The sequence below is a fragment of the Polypterus senegalus genome, chromosome 10, assembly GCF_016835505.1.
Source record: "Polypterus senegalus isolate Bchr_013 chromosome 10, ASM1683550v1, whole genome shotgun sequence".
Classification (NCBI taxonomy): domain Eukaryota; kingdom Metazoa; phylum Chordata; class Cladistia; order Polypteriformes; family Polypteridae; genus Polypterus; species Polypterus senegalus.
The window spans coordinates 61,387,686-61,411,306 of record NC_053163.1 but is presented as its reverse complement, the minus strand read 5'-3'; the positions used below and the strand labels follow the sequence as shown (position 1 = coordinate 61,411,306).

Genomic DNA, 23,621 nt, shown 5'->3' with positions numbered 1-23,621 from the left:
ACCGTTTTGGACAAATGGGCACATCTTCCTTACAGCTTTGCTGTTTCTGAATTTCTTCCAGCTCATGGATTTCCTTTGCACGGATACAGTTGTAAGCTTTCACCTTCTGAGAGTCTTTGGTGTATGCCCAGTTGGCAGAGAGTCGCATGAGAAAGTGTACCTGTTGGGGGGAAAAAAGGATGACCTCCTTTGTGAGCTCCTAAGGAGTGTTTGATACAAAATTGGAGTTTTTTGGGAATGCTAAATCCATAAGATAGCATGCTGTAATAATCATAATTAAAAGAGTGCTTGTAGTTCCATATGGCAAAATATTTTTCTGGGGGAGGGGTAAGTTACCTTTAATAAAATAGGAATATATTGCTAAAGCTAAACATTAGGGATAGATCACAATATAGTTGACATTTGTTACCTGAATTCACCACTGGTGCAAAAGAACAACGTTCATCTTATGAGTCTGAAGGAATGCGACCATACTTATAACACCGCAGGTACCCAAATGTTGGATGACATCACGATCAACCAACAATTATTTCTTCATAATGCCTTTATGAATAGATTTGAGTGACACAAGTAGACCCTGAATCGCTGTACACTGAGTGTTATTCAGTCTAAATCTGCTGTTAACTTACTGACCATTAAATATAAGAAAGTTTCCTTGATTAAAGTATCTGTTCACTTGCTGAAAATAAGTTATGGATAAAAATGTTTTGATAAAGAAAAGAATGGGAGACAGTGAGAGATTTCTTTCATTTGTATTTGTTAACGGCACACTATGCAAAGGCATTCAGGACAGCAATACACAATGTTGTACATCGATACAGAAACTTTTTTTTGTATTTGTGCCAAATGTAACCTGTTCAGAATTGCAAAATTTAAGATGTATTGTTAAACTATTTGAACCGCATATACAATTCTGTTTTGCACACATTTTTTTCACTATCTAAATGTCTGTGAGCAAAGCTACTTTAAACATCATAGATACCTTTCCATTACAAGCGTAAATAAAAACATAAAAATAAGAAAAAATAGACATGGATGATGGCTTGCCAAAATATAAAACAGAGTAAACTAAATTGATAGCTTCTTCATTAGCTGCTCACATCAAGTCAAACAAATCTCTCTCAGCTTTATTTACAAGGTTTTAACATCACATAAAGAAAAAAAATCCAACCATAGTGATCAGTTTTCACTATTTTTATTTTCTGTTAAATATTCATTACCTTATCTGTGAAAATCCACATACTGGTATTTAAAAGCCAGAGCTGACTTTAAGTTTTAATAATCACCACCACTAATGGTGCAACAGGCACTATTTTAAATTGCCACACAAGTGCTATATAGCTACAGTATTTTATACCTACGGTTACCAAGGACACTTTTTGTATTAGCAATATTAAAAAAAAAAAAGTTAAACTGATTACACTAGAAAACAAAATGTAACCAAAGGAATTTTGATAGCACCTTTCAATACCTTTCTTTAAAATTATTATTAGTTATAAAGTATCGCACAAAAGGTTGATAAATGAAAGTGACTCCACTTCAGGGAATTTGTAAAGTCTCAATAAAAAATAAAGCAGTACAGGAGTGGTACAGGATAGTACTCTAAAATTCTAATTCTACTCCTGTAGCAGTTTTGGATGTGTGGCTGTCTTGGAAATCAAATGTACTGGCTTCACTGATATTAACAATAACAAAATCAGTTTGGAAAAAAAATCAGACCACTGTCTCAGATTTACATTCAATGTTAAAAATAAAAAAAAATGTTGGTAGTTGATGATGATAATTTATATAATTCAACAGCAAATATAACTATTTGTTACAAAATGAGAAATGTTAACTTTCTAAAATAATTGATTTTTGTATTACAGTTTTAGACAGTGAATTGAGTATTTTAGTTACAGACTTATTCAATGTTTGGCACATAAAGCATTTCTGAATGACAAATGTAAAACAAATAAATAAAAACACATTAAAAAATAAAATGGGGAGGGTTCCTTATTCTGTAAATAGGCATTCGCCAGTTTTGGTTTATGCACATTTGCTTTATCAACATTCGACTCTGCATTAATCCCTCATAGGGTTAGAGCCATAGTTGTAAAAAGAATGCAAGCTTATAGTAAGGTGGGAAACAGTGACAAGGAAAAAGAAACTTAAGTTCAAGCAGACAGTAGAGTGCATTGTGAGATCTAGTACAGTCAATATTTGGAACAAAACGCAGAGTGCAGAAGCCTCTGGAGTTAAGCTTTATAAAATAAAAGCAGCTTTCCTTAAGTGCTTTAAAGAAGAAGAGTCATTTTCTGAAAATACACCTGCTTTTCCAATTACAAAAAAAAAAAAGATTAAGGTGCATTAACTGGTAAAGGAGCATCATTCACCTCTGACAATTTAACATGTATTGTTCTTTTTAAAATATCTGAGTATATTTAAGCTTTGTAAGAGTTTTGTCTTTTCTTTTCAGCTCCTAACATTATGATGAGTGGCATGGCTGTACTAGACCAGACCTGGAAAATGTGAGAGGAAGACAGACTGGTGCTTGAGACTCTAGCATCTAGTGCAGATACCCTGTCGACTCAAAAACCTCAGGACAGCAAAGTTATAGGTAGTGGACATCATATAGGTCAGCTAAAAAAAAAAAAAAAAGAGGGGGGAGATAAAAAGGAACAGGAATGAGAGAAAGTCTAAGAAGATCACTTCAAAAGCCTTTAAGGAAAAAAGAAAATTGGTAGCTTTTGATTTTTCCACTGTGCTTAATAACAATTTGTAATGGTTTGATTATGATAGTAAATCCATATATACTATATAAAAATACATAAGAAATCTCACACATCTTAATTAGAAAATAAGAAATTAACAGCAAGGCAAAAAATAGTATAGACTGAACATTCATGAAGAACTAAAGACATAGCATACTGTATCTTTAGTGTCGATTTTAAAATGTACACAATGTGTAGAAGTTTAAAGAACTTGTGTTTTTATACACAACTTCCATTACAATAATGGGTAGAGGTGATATGAAGCATGTCCATAACAGTTTTACAGGTAATATATTTGACTTTTAAAATAGTGAGGTACTGTACGGAAATAAAGTCTGGTAGATTTAAAAACAACACACTTTCACAAATTATACTCACCAAAGCAATGAGGGTGGCTGCTGCTCCGGTGAAGGCAGCAATGTAGAGGTCAAAGGTCAGGTCAAACTGCAACATATGAAGGGATTCACAATTATGCAAAGCACAGTGAACTGTACTAAAACCTGACATCATGAGATATCTTTAGAATTAGTGTCTCACAGTTCAGTTAACAAAACAGGCAGTCGTACATGTTCTGTGGTTTATAAAATTATTGGCAGCGTTGATACTCGTGCATTCTAAGACACCTAAACACAACTATACACACCCTCACAATGAAATTATGCCAGGCAACGTGTTGTTGGGCCTTTGGGGAAAACTGAAGTTCAACATATGGTTTGAACAAAACCTGAATGATTCATATATTACACTCTTCCATTAATGCTAGGTAGTTTTCTTCTATTTTAAAGGAACAGACTTTACATACATATAGAGAATGGGACATCAGCCCCTATCTAGTCAACCAGTACTTTAAATCTGCAGGTTTAAAGTTTAAGAAGTGTAGACATTGTGGTCTACTGTGTGCTTAGGCTGTTTATTCAGTCTGCTTTCGCTGACCCCAAGGAGTGTAAAATCCATTGAACATGGCACACAAGTGCTTTTTTTTTGCTAGGATATCAAAGAACACAGATAACATACAGACATATGTATTACTGCCAGTTAAGCTAAAATATTTAACTTTATGAGAAAGATCTGTCTGGACAAACTCAGTCCCAACAAGTACTCTAGGACTTCGCTGCAACTAATCAGTTGTAACTTTTGCATACTTTGAGTCATTTTTAACTAATACTTGCATTTAAAATATCAGTTTATCTGCAAAATTTGCTTTATGTAGTTTGTGTCACAAGAAGCAAAACATAAAATGGCAGGATTGGGTACAAGGTTAGGTACCAAACTAAGATGAAGTGCTGGCCCAGTGCATGATACGCACACACGAACTCAAAGGTAGCCCAACTTTGTAATCCTTTGACCCTCCACATCATTGATCCAAAGAACAGAAACTCATTGTAGGGATTTTAAATGGCCTTATACCCACCTCCTTGGTTTTGCAGATTGCCACCAGCGTCATACCACAGACCTTTCCTGGGGTGGCGTTCCAGGGTAAGACACCTAAAGAAAATCAGAATGTAATGAACATGAGCCGCTCTTTGGAGATGGAATCCTTTACTACATAATACATAATGCACAGCCACTGTGCAGCATGAAGCTAATATATATACACAAATGGTTCTATCATTTCTCAAGTACCAAAGCCCCTATCAACAAACTCCCATCCATACATTTTCCTAACCCCACTTGTCCAGAGAAGGGTTGTGGAGAAGCTGGAGCCTTTTGGGTGCACAGCAAGTACAATTCCTAGACAGGGCACCCACCAGTCCATTGCAGGTATACACACACACACAGGCCACTTTAAAAATGCAGAATTCACCTAACCTGCATGTCTTTGGACTGTGGGAAGACACTGGAACACCTGGAGCAAACCCACATGGTTATGGGGAGAACAAGCACATTCTGAACAGGGAGCAACCAATACCTGAAACCAGTCGCTCTACTCCTGCACAACCGTGCCGCCCTCAACACAATCCCATTTTTATATACCTGTAGGTCTATAAACAACAAAAAGCATATGTGAAATACTGTGGCAATTAGTATTACCCAGTGTCGGGGGATTGTAGAAAGAAATATTTCATAGAGAACACTGACCCAAACATGCCAAACGCACAAGGAAAAACATTGAGAATAAAGTAGAAACACTTATATGTCATATGGGAGTGATGAAAAAAGTCAGTCAGTCATTTTCTAACCCACTTAGTCCTGAGCAGGGCGGTGCAGGTGCTGGAGCCTGACCCAGATAGCACAGGGTGCAAGGCAGGAAAAAGCCCTGGATAGGGAGCCAGTCCATTTCAGTGTGAACACACATATATACACACACATACCCAACCTCATACTAGGGCCAATTTAGTATCGCCAGTCCACCTAACATGTCTTTGGAAATGTCCACACTGAGATGGGCACACTTTGTGTAGTTGCACAAAACAACAATCGTTGACTGCTGACAAATGCCAAGCCAGTGTACTAATCACAAAGATTTTGTTTGGACTAGTGGACATACAGGATGACAGAATTACTTGAATAAAATGTATCAATTTGTTCTAAGATGACAGTCAGTTGCTTAGTTGAATAAAACCTAAGTACACACTAAGTAGGTGCCTTCCTTAAAAGATTAGAATGGTAAATACACAGCACAAAATACATCTTGGATGTGATCTTTATAACAGGAGGTTCTTAACCACTTGGATGTTTGACATTAAAGGGGCTTGCATCATAGCAGCCAATTCAATTTCCAACCTTGTGTCAAATGGAATTAATGAAAAAAGAAGCATAATACTCTTAAAGGGTTAATTATTGTAATTCAGTTGTACTTTTTTTATCTAGACCTATATTATATCTACTTATTGATGTCAAATGATCACATTATAAGTAGCCAAATATATTAAAATGGTGGAGAGGGGGTGGGAGAATACATATTATTATTTTATTTTTTTTTTAGATTTCTAGTTTTGCAAGGAGTACTTAATCCAGTTTTAGGATTGCGAGGATCTGGAGCCTATGCCAACAGCACTGGGCACAAGACAATAACCAGCCCTGAATGGGTCAGTGTATCACATTACACATACTAGCACTTTCTTCTGGTGGGCCGGTTGAAAGCTGACCATTTCTAATCCTAAAAAATAGACTGACTATTCCTCCTGAGCTCTAAGTGATTCATTTAAAGATGAAATTGCCTCATACCATATTGCCGGGCATCCATGCAGAGCTGGTTGAGTCCCGAGCTGGTCTCAGAGAGTAAAGTGATGGTCTGGCAAGTGGTTGACATATTGTGCAGAATATAGACAGGTAATGCAGAGCAGGCAAACACAAAGAGCCAGATCACAGCAATAATGTAGGTCAAGACAATAAACTGAAAGGAAAGGAGTGAAAACAAAATCTGTTAGCAGATGTAATCTGAAAAGGACATAGAGACAGAATAGAGGAGATTTCAGTTTATACCATCACCCCCCTTCACGACGGGAGTGTGGGGATACCATTAGTAAAGAAAAAATATGCAATATTCATTAGGAATTCTGCTTCTAAAGATCCTTCAGAAAGAAATGTAAATTCACCTCATAGTAAAATAACTATAATTTGACTATATTAACATGTTAAAGAAAGTTACCATAGTAACAGTGATGTCGCCTTCTGATCTGGAAAGATTTACTTTTGAAATAATAACTTAATCTCAAGCCTTCTTAATTCAGTTTGTTTTCTATCCAAGGAGTACTGGGTACAAGGCAGGAAATTGTCTGGACAGGGCAGTAGGCCCCACTGACGCAGACAGACACATACAGTGGCCAGAGTAGAACTGCCATTGAACTTCATCTGCTCATCTTTATGGATATGCAATGAAAACTACCATCGGTAGGGGCAAAAAGGTGCAAACTCCACACAGACAACAACCGAGTATGGGATTTACAACCAGGAGGCTGGATCCATATTGTGCCAACACTACCTAGTGCACCACACTTTCTAAACCTAAAATTAAATTATTTTTCTTATTCTTTTGATTATTTATTCTATTGTTTAACGACCAATTCCTTTTAAGTATTACCATTACAGTAAAAAATCTCATGAATTAAAACAACAGTTTCAGTACGATCAAGTGTTGGAGAAAAATGTTATGATAAAATGTGACAAAGTATAGGTTTTAGAAATTACATACTGTAGGTATTTTTATCATTGAAGCATTTTCTGTTGTTGATAGTGTACTAATACTGAAAAAAGATTGTGCATGTTAGCATACACACACAAGTTCACACTCTCTAGAATATATACAGTATATATGTAACTCTAGAAAAGACACAGTGTTAGGAAGAATTAATTTTTAACAACATCTATTTACAATGTCTTAATTATTTATAGCAAGTGAATTAAACCATGCAAACATAATAATATTGTCCTGATAATTGCTTTGGTCCTTATACTGTAGCTCAAAGATGCAAATATTTGGTGTTCTTTCCAAATCAAAGACTCAGCTCTGCTCACCGTCGTACTAAGGCATCTGCCACAGAAGGTGCTTCTGAAGTCTCCATAGGTCTCCTTGACAGCACTGGTGGTATAGAACCCCTCGGCCAACAGCAAGATGCAGTACAGAAAGAAAAAGGAAGCCAGTCCATATATGATATATTGGAAGTATTGGATTCTATGAGAAGAAGGAAAAAGAAAATGTGTGGAGGGAAAAAAAACAACAAAAAACAAGTAGAACTCAGGATTTTGAAAAAAACAAAAAAACTCACACATAGCATTTTCCCTGTCCCTTAGCAATTTATTAGTCCTCAAAATCCAAACTGACTTTTAGCATCTATTTCCACATACAATTAGGTCCATGAATATTTGAACAGAGACTTTTTTCTAATTTTGGTCCTGTACATTACCACAATTAAATTTTAAATAAAACAACTCAGATGCAGTTGAAGTGCAGACTTTCAGCTTTAATTCAGTTGGTTGAACAAAATGATTGCATAAAAATGTGAGGCAACTAAAGCATTTTTTTAACACAATCCCTTCATTTCAGGGGCTCAAAAGTAATTGGACAAATTAAATAACTGGAAATAAAATGTTCATTACTAATACTTGGTTGAAAACCCCCTGCTGGCAATGACAGCCTGAAGTCTTGAACTCATGGACATCACCAGATGCTGGGTTTCCTCCTTTTTAATGCTCTGCCAGGCCTTTACTGCAGCGGCTTTCAGTTGCTGTTTGTTTGTGGGCCTTTCTGTCTGAAGTTTAGTCTTCAACAAGTGAAATGCATGTTCAATTGGTTAAGATCAGGTGACTGACTTGGCCATTCAAGAATTTTCCACTTCTTTGCTTTAATAAATTCCTGGGTTGCTTTGGCTGTATGTTTTGGGTAATTGTCGATCTATATCATGAAATGCCACCCAATCAATTTGACTGCATTTAGCTGGATTTGAGCAGACAGTATATCTCTGAACACCTCAGAATTCATTCAGCTGCTTCTGTCCTGTGTCACATCATCAATAAACACTAGTGTCCCAGTGCCACTGGCAGTCATGCACGCCCAAGCCATCACACTGCCTCCACCGTGTTTTACAGATGATGTGGTATGCTTTGGATAATGAGCTGTTCCACGCCTTCTCCATACTTTTTTCTTGCCATCATTCTGGTAGAGGTTGATCTTGGTTTCATCTGTCCAAAGAATGTTTTTCCAGAACTGTGCTGGCTTTTTAGATGTTCTTTAGCAAAGTCCAATCTAGCCTTTCTATTCTTGAGGCTTATGAGTGGCTTGCACCTTGCAGTGCACCCTCTGTATTTACTTTCATGCAGTCTTCTCTTTATGGTAGACTTGGATATTGATACGCCTACCCCCTGGAGAGTGTTGTTCACTTGGTTGGCTGTTGTGAAGGGGTTTCTCTTCACCATGGAAATGATGATCCACCACCGTTGTCTTCCATGGACGTCCAAGTCTTTTTGCGTTGCTGAGTTCACCAGTGCTTGCTTTCTTTCTCAGGATGTACCAAACTGTAGATTTTGGCACTCGTAATATTGTATTAATTTCTCAGATGGGTTTTTTCTGTTTTCGCAGCTTAAGGATGGCTTCTTTCACCAGCATGGAGAGCTCCTATGACCGCATGTTGTCTGTTCATAGCAAAATCTTCCACATGCAAACACCACACCTCAAATCAACTCCAGGCTTTTTATCTGTTTAATTGATAATGACATAATGACAGACTTGCCCACACCTGCCAATGAAATAGCCTTTGAGTCAATTGTCCAATTACTTTTGAGCCCCTGACATGAAGGGATTGTGTTAAAAAAATGCTTTAGTTGCTTCACATTTTTATGCAATCTTTTTGTTCAACCCACTGAATTAAAGCTGAAAGTCTGCACTTCAACTGCATCTGAGTTGTTTCATTTAAAATTCATTGTGGTAATGTACAGAACTAAAATTAGAAAATAGTTGTCTCTGTTCAAATATTTATGGACCTAACTGTAATTGATGCTGTACATAAGTTGAAACACAAACACCAATTAATTAAATGTGTGTACACCTCTGAGGGAAGACAGAAGGCCAAAGACCTAAGCACCTTTGAAGGCAGCAGGGTAGCAAATGTAAGAACAGCAATCCTGTTTGGCCTCCCTTCTATGCCTCCACCCATAAAATAAGCAGCCACTAGCTCAATAATTACTAATTATTCATTAATGAAAATGGCCAACAAAGCCTGGCGCAACTTGTACAGGGTAATAACATTAATTTCCAAAAGAGGCGAGTACAAAAGCAGTGTTGATGAAGGTACATCAGTGCATGAATTGCCATTATTTGCTACAGATGGGATCATTGACTGCCATGCCTCAAGAGTAACACTCTTGAAAGTGAAAGTATAAAGGTCCGGTATGCATTCCTTGTTAATGGAAAGTTTGGGAATTCGGTAAACATTCTTAGATTTGATGAATTATCAGCCCTGCTGATTAGCTGGATATTTGGTATAGGCCATATCCTACTCCTCCTAAGTCCAAGGATCCAAGATATTGTTAAACAACAATGCAGGCGACGACAAGGCATTTGTGATCCTGTGCAACATACCAAGGCCCCATCTGCACTACTACATTTTCGTTTAAAAATGCAGACATTAGCCTCCATTTTCACCTCCTTAACCCCCAAAAAACAGGTACTTTTGAAAACTCTCTTCAGACCCGTATGCTTTTTAAAAACGTAGCCGAAGTATTATAATGAAGATGGGTGAAAATGCTAATTTTTTTTGAAAGAACAGACTAATTGCACTTTGATTGGCTTCTGCTTATTATATGGCTCTTCCCTGATTGGATCCTGCTCATTACAATGTCTCATTCCATGATTGGTCACCTTTCATGAAAAAAAAAACAAAACATTCCAACACAGAGGGCACAGAAGAGTTTCTTTCCATGGCACTTATGTTGCTGACCTCTATGCATCTAAATTGCATTCTGTATAGTTGGAATGCTGAATATATGTGCTGTAATGGATGGCCGGCCATTTATCCCGGCCAATACCCCCAAGCCGCCAGGTGGAGCCCTCCTTGCAGCGTGGAGGTCCCCAGAAGACCAGCAGGGCATCATGGACATTGGAGTTTTTATGCAAAGCCCTGCTGGATGCCGTGGGGGCCACAGGAGGGAGCTGCAGGGAGGACCGAGGGCTTCTTCGTGCCCTGTGACCCGGAGGTTCGTCACAGGAAGAGCGACGGACTTCCGGGTTGAAGAAAGGGACTATTTACCCTGACCCGGAAGGAATAAGGACTTGTGGACTATTGGGCAGAAACACTTCCGGGTCAGGAGGTATAAAAGGACTTTGGGAACTCGCAGACAATGAGCTGAGCTGGGTGGAAGGGTGGCAACGCGTCTGGGAGCTGGAGGATTGGTTTATTTGTTTATTATTGTGGTTTATTGTAATTTATGAGTATTGTGGAGGAGAGTGTGCTTTGTGCACTGTGGCAAGAAAATAAAGTCAACTTCAGGACTTTTACCTGGTGTCTGGAGTCGTGTACAGGGGTTCAAGGGAGCGAGAGCGCCCCCTATCGTTCACAGTGCAAAACTCAAATAAATTTATCAGTCACTACAGTTTTGCGATAAATCCATGCTAATCCGACTATTATCGCTGAGGATTCGTCACATGTTGGTTTATTATATGTGAGCATGATCTTTTGGATTCATATAGAAATCCAAGAAAACTTATTTGTCCGTGTTTTTCAGATAAATTTTGTGTAAAGTGCGATACTTTTGGACGTATATTCTATGTTGCATTGCTTCCCCGTGATCATAAGTATAAACCTGACCGAATTGTGGTTTCTTTGAAATTAAACTTGTAGTAGCTCTGTCATATCACCTATGTCCATATATCCAATCTCTTTTCGCGGTTCTTTTATTTCACAGAGTAATAATTTCCATTTGTTAGCGCTAATGCGACCTTTACTATTAGTATTTTGAGACTTTCAAATTTTACTACTTTTGTAATCGCTAATCTGCTCTGCATGTGTATTGTGCCAACGTCTTGTGAACCTCTTTACAACGTTCTACTTTGTCTTCTACTCTTTGTCTTTTATTTCCACCCCCGCTTGGACCTGTTAGGTGTTCAATATATCTCTTGGCACAAAGTCACATCTCGCGGGATGCAAAATTATCTCTCTGAAAAAGTTTTGTCTCGTCCCAAGATCTTTTTATATAATAGAGAGAAACATTTTAAATAAACATGTAGTAGTGTGGATGTAGCTCAAGCCCTTTGAGTGATAGATCTCAATTACTTCTGTTCTCATTTGTTCCTGAATTTCTTTGGATCTTGGCATGATGTCTAGCTTTTGAGGTGCTTTTGGTCTACTTCTCTGTGTCAGGCAGCTCCTATTTAAGTGATTTCTTGATTGAAACAGGTGTGGCAGTAATCAGGCCTAGGGGTAGCTACGGAAATTGAACTCAGGTGTGATACACCACAGTTAGATTATTTTTTAACAAGGGGGCAATTACTTTTTCACACAGGGCCATGTAGGTTTGGATTTTTTTTCTCCCTAAATCATAAAAACCATCATTTAAAAACTGCATTTTGTGTTTACTTGTGTTATATTTGACTGATGGTTAAATGTGTTTGATGATCGGAAACATTTTGTGTGACAAACATGCAAAAGAATAAGAAATCAGGAAGGGGGCAAATAGTTTTTCACACCACTATAGTCATTAATTCTGATTCCATCTCCCTTGACCTGTGAAATAATTGTTTACCACTGTGACTGGTTTGCCCTATCTGGAATTTTGTTGTAGGACTCTTTCAAAACTTGTGTATATTTTAAATACTGTATGACACATACTATACAACCTAAGAATACTTACAGTATCCTTGCGTCTGCATTTGTAGTTGTGATTTATTTACTTAGGAGATGCTTATATTATTTAGTTCACTGTGTATGTATATAACACACTTAAATATATGTATAATATATGTACTAATAAACAGTTCTCACATGATCATTTTGCTTTCTGTGAGGCTTATATTAGTTTTTCTCTTTTTCACAAGTAAACTTTCATTCTTTTTCAAACTGGACAACAATGAAAGAATTTCTTACATGTAAGCCAGTGTAGTGTAATCCGGGGCTCCGCGGTAGAAATAGGCCTCAATGAGCCTCTCTGTTTCAGTCAGCGCCTGGTGACCACATCCACAGAACAAAGCCACGCCCGAGAAACAGAGCAGGGTGGCAAAAAGTGAGGCATAAGGAATCCCACCCAAGCATCTTACACAGCATTCGTAACAACCTGTAAGTTAAAAGTAACAAGGGGTCAGTAAACAGTACCAACTGCATTTCATAAATGAGTTATATTGTAAGCAGTAACTTGACTGCTTGTCACATGACTGTCTATCTGGTATCAATTTAGATTTATACCAATGTTAAATATATTTATTTCACATTATTAATAAGAATATGAGGTCATCTGCAGCAGTCTTCCAGCCTTGGTCCAAAACAAGAACAACAAGAATGTTTTCAAACCTGTTTAAATCTAGACAAATTGGTCTATCCCAACAGGATCATCAATGCAATGACTGATCACCTCTGTGTTTCAGTTGAAAACAAAGTGGTAGATTGAACTTCAAATTAATTACATAGTTGCACAATAATACAATAAAAGAATATCCTTAAATCACTTTTCCAAATCGGACTACAAGCACAGATGTGTAGAAATGGAGCAGCATCTGATGAAAGTGAAGAACCCACTGTAAATTTTACATTAGTGCATCATAGGGCACAGACACTCACAATGGTCAGATTGAGAGTTGCCAGTTAACCTGACCAACATGTCTTTGGGATGTGTAGGAAGAAACTAAAGCCCTAGGATCAAACTCACATCACACGGATACCGAGAGTATATACAAACTCCCATCAGACATACAGTATTCACACCCAGTCTGCTGAAGCAGGGAGGGAGCAGCACAATGTACGGGCCTATTCAAGTGGTGGGATTTGCTTTCTAAAAAAAGATCAAAATTATGAAGTACAATGCAATGTAGATTTCTCTTGATACTCTATCACGTGTTCTGCCATGCACTGGACATTAGTAGAACCTTGGACCGAGTGGAGTTCTCTTTTGCAAATTTGATCACAAGGCCCTCTAGTTCAGTTAATGCATTTTGTCATGGATTACAAGAGTGTTAAACATTTTACACAATATAATCAACTACAAATGCAATTAGAAGATTTGTTTTTTTTTCTAAATTAATTTGAAAGCAATGTCTTTGTGTGATCTGATTAAACAGCTAGGCTATCAAATTAAAATTAAAGCAGCCCAGTAACAACAATAAGACATAATTAGCATTGTGTTCTTACATCTCTATTAATTTCAGGTTTAAGCTAGCGAGATTGCCAAAGATCTTATGAAGGATGCCACTTCTGGGTTTCAGACTCGCACTACACCATTTGGACTGATTTTAACGGTTAAAGTTAATTTCTCTTTTGTAAACAAGAGATCTTTAATATAACTAGCTTACCTTTGTTCTGTTTATTTTCTGTAATTCACAATTTGCTACATTAAATGCAATCTGCCTTACAGCAGGAAAAACAAATTACTCTTAAATTACTAATTTGTGAAGGATAATTGTTAATTAAATGTGTTACATAATTTAATATTATAACCAAAAAGTACAAATATTATCATATAATAATGTGCATTTCTTTACCTGAACATAATGTTTTTGCCAAACCAATGCACAAACTACATTTAATGGAAATCAGCACTACATGCAGTCAAACTTATTTTTATAATTTTCACAGCTCATCCATCCAGAATCTGAACCTACTGGTTTTATTTGAAGGGAGCACTGGACTTTTGACAGAAGGCACCCTGGACAGGCCCCTGATGGGAGGTCAATAAGCGAAGGCTATCCACGGACTCTTTAATACATTTGGCAGCTCACAGTGGTCCTTGAGTTCAGTGAATTGCTACATCAGATTCTTCTCATAACATCAGATCAGAATCCTTTCACTATTTGCTGGTTCAATATCCTCCATCCATTTACATACAGAAGGTTTACTTTTGCCTGGTCAGGGTAAGTTGAAGCCTATCCTAGTAATAATTACAAATTCATTTACCTGAGCTACAGTAGGTTTGTTGCTTTTCTCCTTTCATTGTCGGTGCATTAACTCTCTCCTAAATTATTCATTATGAAATCATTTCATCTTTAGGAAGTTTCGTTGTAGATTCATTTCACTGAAAAAATGTTTTCTACAACAAATTGTCTTAAGATCACATGCAACCAAACATCATTTTCACAACTGTTTAAAAACAGGTGCTCGATGAAGCATTTTGTAAACTAAAAAATTCTTTGACATACTGCAGATATTCAAAGAACACACCAAAGGTTTCCTTGCACTTCTAAGTCTACGGGAAGAAGGAAGAAGTGAATTTTAGAAACAAAATCAGCCTCCAATTAAGAACTGCTGAAACCCTCCATGTGCTGAGCTCTGTTGCTCGAGCTAACAACATCAAACACTTTTGTCAACCGCGTTTCTGACAGACCCCACAAGGAAAGAATGCATAAAATATAAAGGATATTTGTTTAATGAAAACACATCACAACACTAGAAGACATGTTCTTCTCCGCAGATATGCTTTGCCTTTTTAAATAAATGCAGTTTGAAGAAAGAAAAAAAAAAAAGTTTAGTTAAAAATCTTGCACTTTTAAACCGATTGACACACTTGACAGGTTTTTTTATTATTTAAAAGTACTTTTTAATCAAAGCTTTTGAAGGTGGATCTATTCTCAAATAATTTCCCATGCAGTGCAGAGACTCAATTTATTTTTATAGTTTTTTTTCCCCTGTTTTTACATCCTCCCATGGTTTGCAGCAATTCCGTATTGCCTTTAAAACTTGTCAAGTAATGCATTTGATAGGCTATTAAAATCCTAAAAAACAAAAACAGTTTTCATGAATGACCTCTACTGTATACACCATGAAACTAAACCAGATGATCCAACTGTTATCCCAACAAAAAAGCAGAACACTCTCCATCGATATGTAGTTCTGTGAAACACCTGTTGAGGGTGGTGTTCAGAACTAAAGTGATCTTAAATGGAATGGACAATAAAAGACAGAAAACAGACAGCAACTTAATATACTGTAAATGGAGAATCAAAAACAAAGTGCATGACTGTTTCTGTTCCTTCCACAAAGACCTCCAGATTCAAATTAATTTGAACACCAGGCTAAGCTTTAATCCATTGGAAAATGCAATATTCCTTAATTTACTCTGCTTTAAAAGGTAATTGTTGATTGCTCAACAATTGCTTAAATGCTTCACTCATTAACTTTTTCACAAAATATTTGGGATTTTCAAAATATTTCATTCCAATAACATTTACATTTGCTGGTCCAGATTTTGTGCACACAAAATTAATTTGAACCGTGGAGGATTTCATGTTTTGCAATTTATACAGTACGTTCACCATTTTTCTCCAGAAGGTAATCTTCTTACATTTATTATATGCAGTTCTTGCTAATTTCTTTTTTTAAAACAAGAACAATTAATTGTCACATTATATACATACAATGGGTTTACTGTTGACCCACTAATCAAAATCATATTGCTAATTAAAACATTCTTATAGATGCACGGGTATCCATTATCATGTCTTGATTTTTAGAAGCATGTTACCCAAATTCATAGCATTTCTCCGGATTTTGGAAACCGTTATTGCGTGCCCCTTAGGAACTACAAAGTCAGGTTCTCCAATTTGTACATTTTATTTCTGAGCCACACCAATACCATGTTCTCTCGGTGCTTTTGATCGGTGAGCTGTTGAGTTTGTCTCACTATTTTGGTAGAATGAGTCCCCCAAAGAGTGTTTCTGCTTAGCTCCACTTATTTCTAAAGACCACCTTAAGAGCACAATGCTACGTCCACCGTGATTTACTACAGGGAGAGTAGGTAGTAATAAATACAGTATGCCTTGTCAACACAAAGCTTTTTTTATTTGTACCAAACAAAAGCTGGGGTGTCAAACTCAGATCATGGAGCACCACAGTGGCTGCAGGTTTTTGTTCTGGTCATTTCCTTAATTACTAACAAATAACTGCTGTGAACGTAACCTAATCTTTTGTTTTAATTGACTTTAAGACTCAGAACTTTTCATTCTCTCCTTTAAGTGTTCAGATTCTTAAACAATTCAATATATCTATACACACACACACACACACACAGGGTGGTCCAGATATAATTATGCAGTTTTCATTATGCTATAACTTAAGTTTATTACTCAGAGCCTGTATCCAACTGAATGGAGGACAAGTGGGACATTACATGGAAAATCAGTGAATTAATTCAATGCAAGTCCATATTCGTTTATTACAAGATATTTTGAACAATTGTTTTGTCCTGTATTGTTTTCCTGCATTGCATTAAAAGTTGCAGAATTACATCTGGACCACCCTATATATACTGTATATAAGCCTGTTCTATTAGCAAAAGTAATGAAAGTATAATTCATTTACAAAACATTCAGCTATCCATTTTCTAATCTCACTTTCTACGTTCAGGTTTGCAGTAGGCTGGCATACATCAGGAACCAACCCTAAAGTTACCCTTCTTTTCCAATATAGGGTTATGGGACCTGCCATGAGACAACAGCAGTGACCACACCATGCTACCCATTTATAATTATCTGCAATACAGTATACATGTTTTTTAAAAGTGTAATAGATATGAGACTTTGCACAGGGTCACACTTTGTGAATCAGATGCATGGACAAAACTGGCAACGTTGCGATTTAATGAACTATTGGCCACACTAATATGGCTGTCTCATTAATTACATCTTTTTCTTAACAATTAAGTTAGTGTTGCTAGACACCATGTTTTAAATACAGTATGTGTACTTTAAATAAAGAGGAAAAAAAACTTAAATGCACGATCTTACTGTTTTGAGTTATATTTAGAAGTAATATTAGGACTTTGAATAGGTCACAAATGAAAACAATAAAATAAGAAAATAGTGCAAGGCACTTTATAAACGCACACCCCCACCAGTGTATATGGTGTCACTGTGAGGTCTGAGAAAGAGGTCGCCCTTTGTAGTCAGACAATGTTCTTTGTAGCTTGACAATGCCTTTTGTAGAATCTCGGGGCAAATGAACAAAAGCTGGTGATGTCAAACTGAACAAAAGAAAAAGGCTGAAAGGCACCCCAATTACCACCTCTAGAATCGAACAAACAAGGCTTTTGAGCTTGCAAGGCTCTGGGAAGAGCTTGCTTTGGCAGAGCAACTTTAAAGTGAAAGCTAACAGGTTCTGTGCCAGCACTACAGAGGGCACCGACTGTCTGGGCCTGGTACAGTCTTACAGTGTGTATGACAGATACACAAAAAAAGCTCTGTGCTAATCAAGAGATGCTTAAACGGGACTTGGTCTACTCCAAGCACACGTCTGGTTCAGAATTTCAAGTTTGCCATAAGATCTACTGAAAAGTGCCATCCACCATTGTGCGGAGCAGTGGACGACTCAAATGGCGATTATGCACTCATGGGCATTCTTGTTTTTGTTCACTTAAATACAGATGCCAAACCAACGTTCCCAATTGTTTCTTCATGATGGTATGCTTTCTGTTGGGTTTAAGAATACAAAATGTTCACACATGCAACACATTTGAAAGTTTTGACCACAGACTTTGTAAAATTATTATATTTACTTTCTAGTTGGAGTGTGACTAGATTCCTTCAGTTTAGAAGTGATATAAATCCTTGAGCAACAGGATATATTTAGGAAAGTTTCAGGATGGAAGTCACTTTGACATACAGCAAGTATCCACTTACTGAAATTGCACGGAATTTCTACAATTTACCTTGAAGCTCAATAAACATGGAGAGCAATTCAAAAAGAATTTGATACTTTAATAAATCACTCAGTAGCAACATATTATATGAACATTCAATATGCAACAATTATTGAGTTACCGCCAATTCTTTTTCAGATTTTAGATCTTGAGAAAGTGAAGGAAGGCTACGAAGGATCTGGGATGAATCAGTCCACAGGATTGATGTGCCGCGTGTAGGGCATGTGTAAGAGTTAAAGAAGAACTGTAGGACCAGGAATGGCCATAAATGTAATCATTTTGCTCTTTCCCCTGTTGCTGTAGTAGTAGTTGTATTATCACTTGCACAAAGTACACTAAAATTCGTATCTGCATGTCCAACCAACATGCAACACCTCACCACTCTGTTATGGTTCCTTTACATATCGTTTTAGACTATACGTTCATGTTACACTTGGTTACCTATTAATCTTTCTCTGTGTATTTTAATAGACATTTTCTGACCTCACCAGGGATGGCCAGTTCTCCACCAAATTTTTTGGAGAGTACTAGAGCAGAAGTTTTCAACCGGCAGATAGACACCAAACTCCTCTAATCACCTTTTTAAGACACATAACATGGCAATAACCTTATTCTAACCCCAGGTCACAGACATACACTTACTGAGTAAAGCATTTTTGAAAGTGCTCAGTTCCTACAGAGTGGCTCAATGTTACAGCGACTCACAGCTCTAAGGTCCTAGAAATGAATTCTGGCTCAAGTACTTTCTGCCTATGCACACATGCCACAGTGGTGCCTTTAGTGAAGAGACCACTCAAAATTGGCCCAGTTTGATCACACGATTTTGTTTCCTGCACTAGTCTGGTGCAACAGTTGACACAACCCATTGAAGAATATCATTTCTTAACTTAACTGCCCTACGGAAGCATTTTTGCCACTGATCTGTCACCCCAGTATGTTTCTGCCTTGCACGTCATGTGACAATGATTGCCTCTGACCACCCAAGATACTGTACTAATGAAGGTAGTTGGTATAGAAAATACAGCATATGAATAAACTTAGAACAGAAAAAGGCAACTATATCAACACATAAGATTACGTTTAAACAATCAAATAACATCTTAAAAGTTTAAAATGGGAAATAACTGATTAAGTTATTGTAAAGTCAACTGACAATTACTATAATCGGAAACATTTTAATAAAGCAAATAGCACCATTCTGTAATCATTATGGATGGCACAAGGAAGCAGCTGTTTGTGCTGCTGTCTGCTTGCATTTTTCTGTAGGTACCCCACTTTGCTTCCAACATCCCCAAAGACGTGTGTGTGTGTGTGTGTATGTTCATTTGCAATTCTAAACTGGCCCTATGTACGAATGTGTGAGTGGACTCAGATGGACTGGCATGCTGTCCAGGGTTGGTGCCTGCCTTGTGCTCATTTATACCAAGACACTCTCCCAAATTAAGCATAGTTCTAAACGCTATGTTATAAAATCATAACACTTCTGTTAAGAATTGGTTTCATTGTAAATATATAAGCTTTAGCTTATTATTCCATCGTAGCTCCTATTTCATAACTGCTTCCTCTAAAGAAGTAATCAAAGAGAGTAAGACAACACAGTAATCACTGGCATAATCCAAAGGTCGTTTGACAAAGAAGCAGCACTAGATTATGGACATTTTATATATACTGTATACATGGCATTTTATAAAATCAGCAATGACAAGACATCTGAAATCCTGCCTGTGCCACTAAGTTCATGACATAAGTGGAACTAAGCAAACTAAAGAAGATCAGCTACTTTAGGGACATGCCACTTGTGTGGTCACTGACAAATAATGCCTTGGAGATCCAAGACAATCCAAAAGAAATTAAACAGCAAAATCACAAGCTTGCAGGGAATCAACTATAAAAACTGAATAAAGTGGAAAAGAACACACAGTGGGATTAATTCAGAGAGGGGTTTGAATTAACTGGAATGCAAACCTTCAGCCAGCACAGTCTTCTAAAGGCCTAATGGAGTAGTGAGGCCCTAAAACATGCAAATCAGCACAACCCTGTTAAGGCCTAAGGGGCCCCCACCACAGTCCTGAAGAGACACAAAGCGCTCACTTTTATGATCCTGAATTGCATTTAGGGTTTCGACAGGCTACTGAATTAGCTCTGAAGAAAAAGTGTTAAATGTTTTTGATAAATGCATATTAGGAAGAAAGTCAACCAAGTTTCGATTTAGCAAAACAAAGCCAGAAGTATACACTCACACACAATGCAAGGTTGCTTTAACATAAATTAAAAAACTCACGTACAAATCCCAAAAAAAAAAAAATAGAGTGAAAATCCACTACTTTATTAAAGAGGTCATGTCATCTAATAAGGCTTATTTTTATAATTGTGTATTTCTATACTGCCCCCAAGATTTTCAAACCAACTCAGTCTGCCTATAGGCTTTGAAGATGGCTGAACCCCCCACACTCATCACTAGGCTAGTTGTCTTAAAACTTGAAATTGCTGCTGTGATAAGAAGCCAGAAAATACTATACAGAAGGAGCTGAGCAGGCTGGGACCAATTATTTCTCATAAGCAGGACATGCGCTATATAAAATTTAAATTGAGCTAAATAACATGGTATTAAAGGGTTGAAGAGTGGTGCAGTGAGCAGGGCTTCCACCTCACACCTCCTGCATCCATTGTCTATGCTTGGTTGTTGTCTGTGCCAGTTATGCATATTCTGTCCGAGTCTGTAAGTCAGGTTAACCGACGGCTCCAATTGTTGTGTATGAGTGTGGACGTGGGCACAAGTGGACCATTCGATGGACTGGCACCCAGTAATGGGCTGTTACCAGCTTTGTTTCTGATTCTGCTAGAATAGACTCAGGCCAGAATTACATTAAGTGGGGAGAAGAATGCTAAACTGCATTTTGTTTGTTGTTAAATTAAAAAAACTGCAAATAAACTTCCATTAAAAGTGAATCTTTCATTGTACCTCATTGTATGGATGACCTAATCTACATTATACAAATATATAAATATACATCAAATAGAGAGTAAAAAAGAAGAATAAAAAGAATTAAAAAAGGAGTTCTGTTTAGGCCTGTTAACACACAATTGTGTAATGGTTCGTGGGGCTACCTCCTTGCTGTAGAGTTCTGGGTTCAAATCCTAGCACTCTGTGCTTACTCATTCTCCCTGTGTCTCCCTCTTATTCTCTGCATATTCCAATTTTCCAGGCTTGTTGGATTAACTGGTGACTGAATTTCCCCCACTTTGGTGACTCTGTGTTTTTGAGCAGTGATGGGCTAGTATAACGTCCACTTTTGGGATTTGTATTGCACATAATGCTACAAGAATTGTCGCTCTTTCAGCGTGACCCTGGACTGAACTGAGCAGGTCGATGTTTAAATGGACGTTTAACCAACATTGTACACTATTGTTTAGTGCAATCTTGACACTGGCAAAATCAAAATTTTTAATAATGCACACAATATGTTAAATGAAGAAAAATTAGTACCATATTGAAAATTATATGTCGATTTTAAAAGGCTATTTGATACTGATCACAATTTTATCCATTTTAGATCAGAGTAATATTACCTGCTTCATATATTGTCATGATGTGCAGCTTGATATTTTAATAAGATTGTTAAATACATAATTTTAAAAAATCAGGTTCTTAATTACTAACTTTAAAATGTTACCTTAATATAAAAGAAACGTATACTTTAATAAAATAATCAAACAACTATCTGAATAATACATACAGCGAAAGTTATACAAAATGAACGGAGCGATATAACGGAAAGTTTTAAACTTTGAAATGCGCTTAACTTATCGAACTCCACGTGGGGAGCAATACAGGGACCAGTCCTGAACGGGACATCTTTATACAGGAAAAATGCATAAAAGACAGACATTTGCTTAAAAATCAAGCGCAGTGTCGTCGGCGGCATTCCGTGTTTATCTTCCCAGCCATTCAAGCGAGACTCGTGGGCAGGCTAAGTGGTCCCACTGGTCGCTGTGCTTCTAAACCGAATAAATCAAAGGGTAACTTACATATCTAAATAATTCGGTAACACTTAAAAATCGAGTAAACAAATAAAGTTTGCAAACCGAGCACGCGCAAAATGTTACTTTGATTTTCTTACGCAGACTTTGGTTAGTTTAACTACTGCGTATATTCGTTTATATATCCTCTGTTGTGGTAAACGGATAAAATTATCTCGGTGATCATTAACTTGCGACCCATCTTTGTGGCGCTGAATTAATTAACACAGATTCCGGCCGCCCGAGACTCTGAAGATGAGAGCTTTAAAGTCAGGGCGATGTTATTAAAAAATGTCGCATCCAACGCAAAGCCGCGAAAAATAAAAATAATAACTCCGCCAGCGCTTGAACCACAATATTGAAATCAAATACAATAACGCAAAACCAATTTTCTTGACGAGTGAATATCAGGTGTCTCTGCGCCAATCGCTTGCTAATCGTCGTTAACGGCTGGAAAGAATATCTTAAAAGTTTTTACTTGGCAACTTACCCATGGCTAATAAAGTTGTTAAAGGTCCCTCCGGTTGTTTCTCGAGACTCGCCTATTACGTTCCGTTTTTTCCCCCCGATGTGCTGAATCCGCCTGAAGCGCTCCTTTATTAATCTGCAAGTCTCTTCTGTTTCACAACAATGAACAGAGCCTCCGAGTGACAGACAAGCCCCTTAAAGACACAAAGCCCTCTTTCCCGCTGGGTGGTGGGACTCCCAACAGCCCGGGCTCCTCCAATAGGCATGTCACGTTCTTAGGAGACCAAGTCAGGACATCCATAATACGCCGCACCAATCGGCCTATTGTTAGTGCTAGGGGTTCCCATATAAAGAATTCATAAGCAGCTCTCAGACCCAGGGACTCAAGTCTCCATCTGTACAATGACACTTATTGCTTCATCAGAAAGGCTCACTGCTACCTTGGCAGACTCATTGCTGGTCAAAATAAGAAAAGAGGGGGAGGAGATTTTTTTTCCCCCCAGTTGTCTTTTAAAATTTTATTTTAAAGGCCTCCTCATTACTGACCATCCCTGTGGTCTACATTCCGAGATATAGTCACTTTCTCAGTTTTACTTTTCCTCCAATTAAATGAATCTGCTTGGCTGTTCAACAGGGATGTATCAGTGAAAGACTCAAAGAATATATAAGCTTACATTTATTTCATTTTATCCAAATTCCCACAAATAATTCTCCTTAAAGGCTGATGATGATGTGAAAAGAGAAGTTTTAACCTGTTGAGCCGAGGGCGCCTTTTTGGAGGCATCTAACATTGTTAATCAGCACTCCTCACTTGAGTTTTAACTCAGTTCAGCTGGTTTTGTCTTTCTAAAGCCCTGCTCGCTTCCTTCAATAAATAGGCTGCAGTATTCCTTCTAAGATGAAGGAACATTTTTAGTAGTGGCCTTTCTACATTGGGTAAAAGAGAAAGCTGTAAATGTGAAAGAGCTCTTATATGATCAATTTCTTCAAATGATGTTCTGCAGTTTTCTGTGGTACTCCATCTTAAAGTTGTTTGTAAATAAAATATGCTGAAAAAAATACGCAGGACACACAGCACATCTCTCATTAAGTAGGGGAGGCCTGGAGTGA

General features: G+C 37.4%; 1 protein-coding gene across 1 annotated transcript; it reads right to left on the bottom strand.

Moving 5' to 3' along the window:
• Positions 1-736: 736 nt before the first annotated feature.
• On the bottom strand, positions 737-22,679 carry plp1a (proteolipid protein 1a). The gene is made up of 7 exons (XM_039765829.1): positions 22,534-22,679; positions 12,272-12,458; positions 7,212-7,368; positions 5,922-6,090; positions 4,165-4,238; positions 3,132-3,197; positions 737-2,622 (listed from the first exon to the last, which is right to left on the bottom strand). Exons 1-7 carry the CDS (start codon positions 22,535-22,537, stop codon positions 2,542-2,544), a joined length of 738 nt encoding a protein of 245 aa, XP_039621763.1. The 5' UTR covers positions 22,538-22,679; the 3' UTR covers positions 737-2,541.
• Positions 22,680-23,621: the final 942 nt, after the last annotated feature.

Coding starts and splice junctions, on each gene's coding strand:
- plp1a (XM_039765829.1), bottom strand. Junction 3,198..4,164: donor CAATCTGCAAAACCAAGGAG/GTGGGTATAAGG, acceptor CATATGTTGCAG/TTTGACCTGACCTTTGACCT. Junction 2,623..3,131: donor CAGCCACCCTCATTGCTTTG/GTGAGTATAATT, acceptor TTTTTTTTTTAG/CTGACCTATATGATGTCCAC.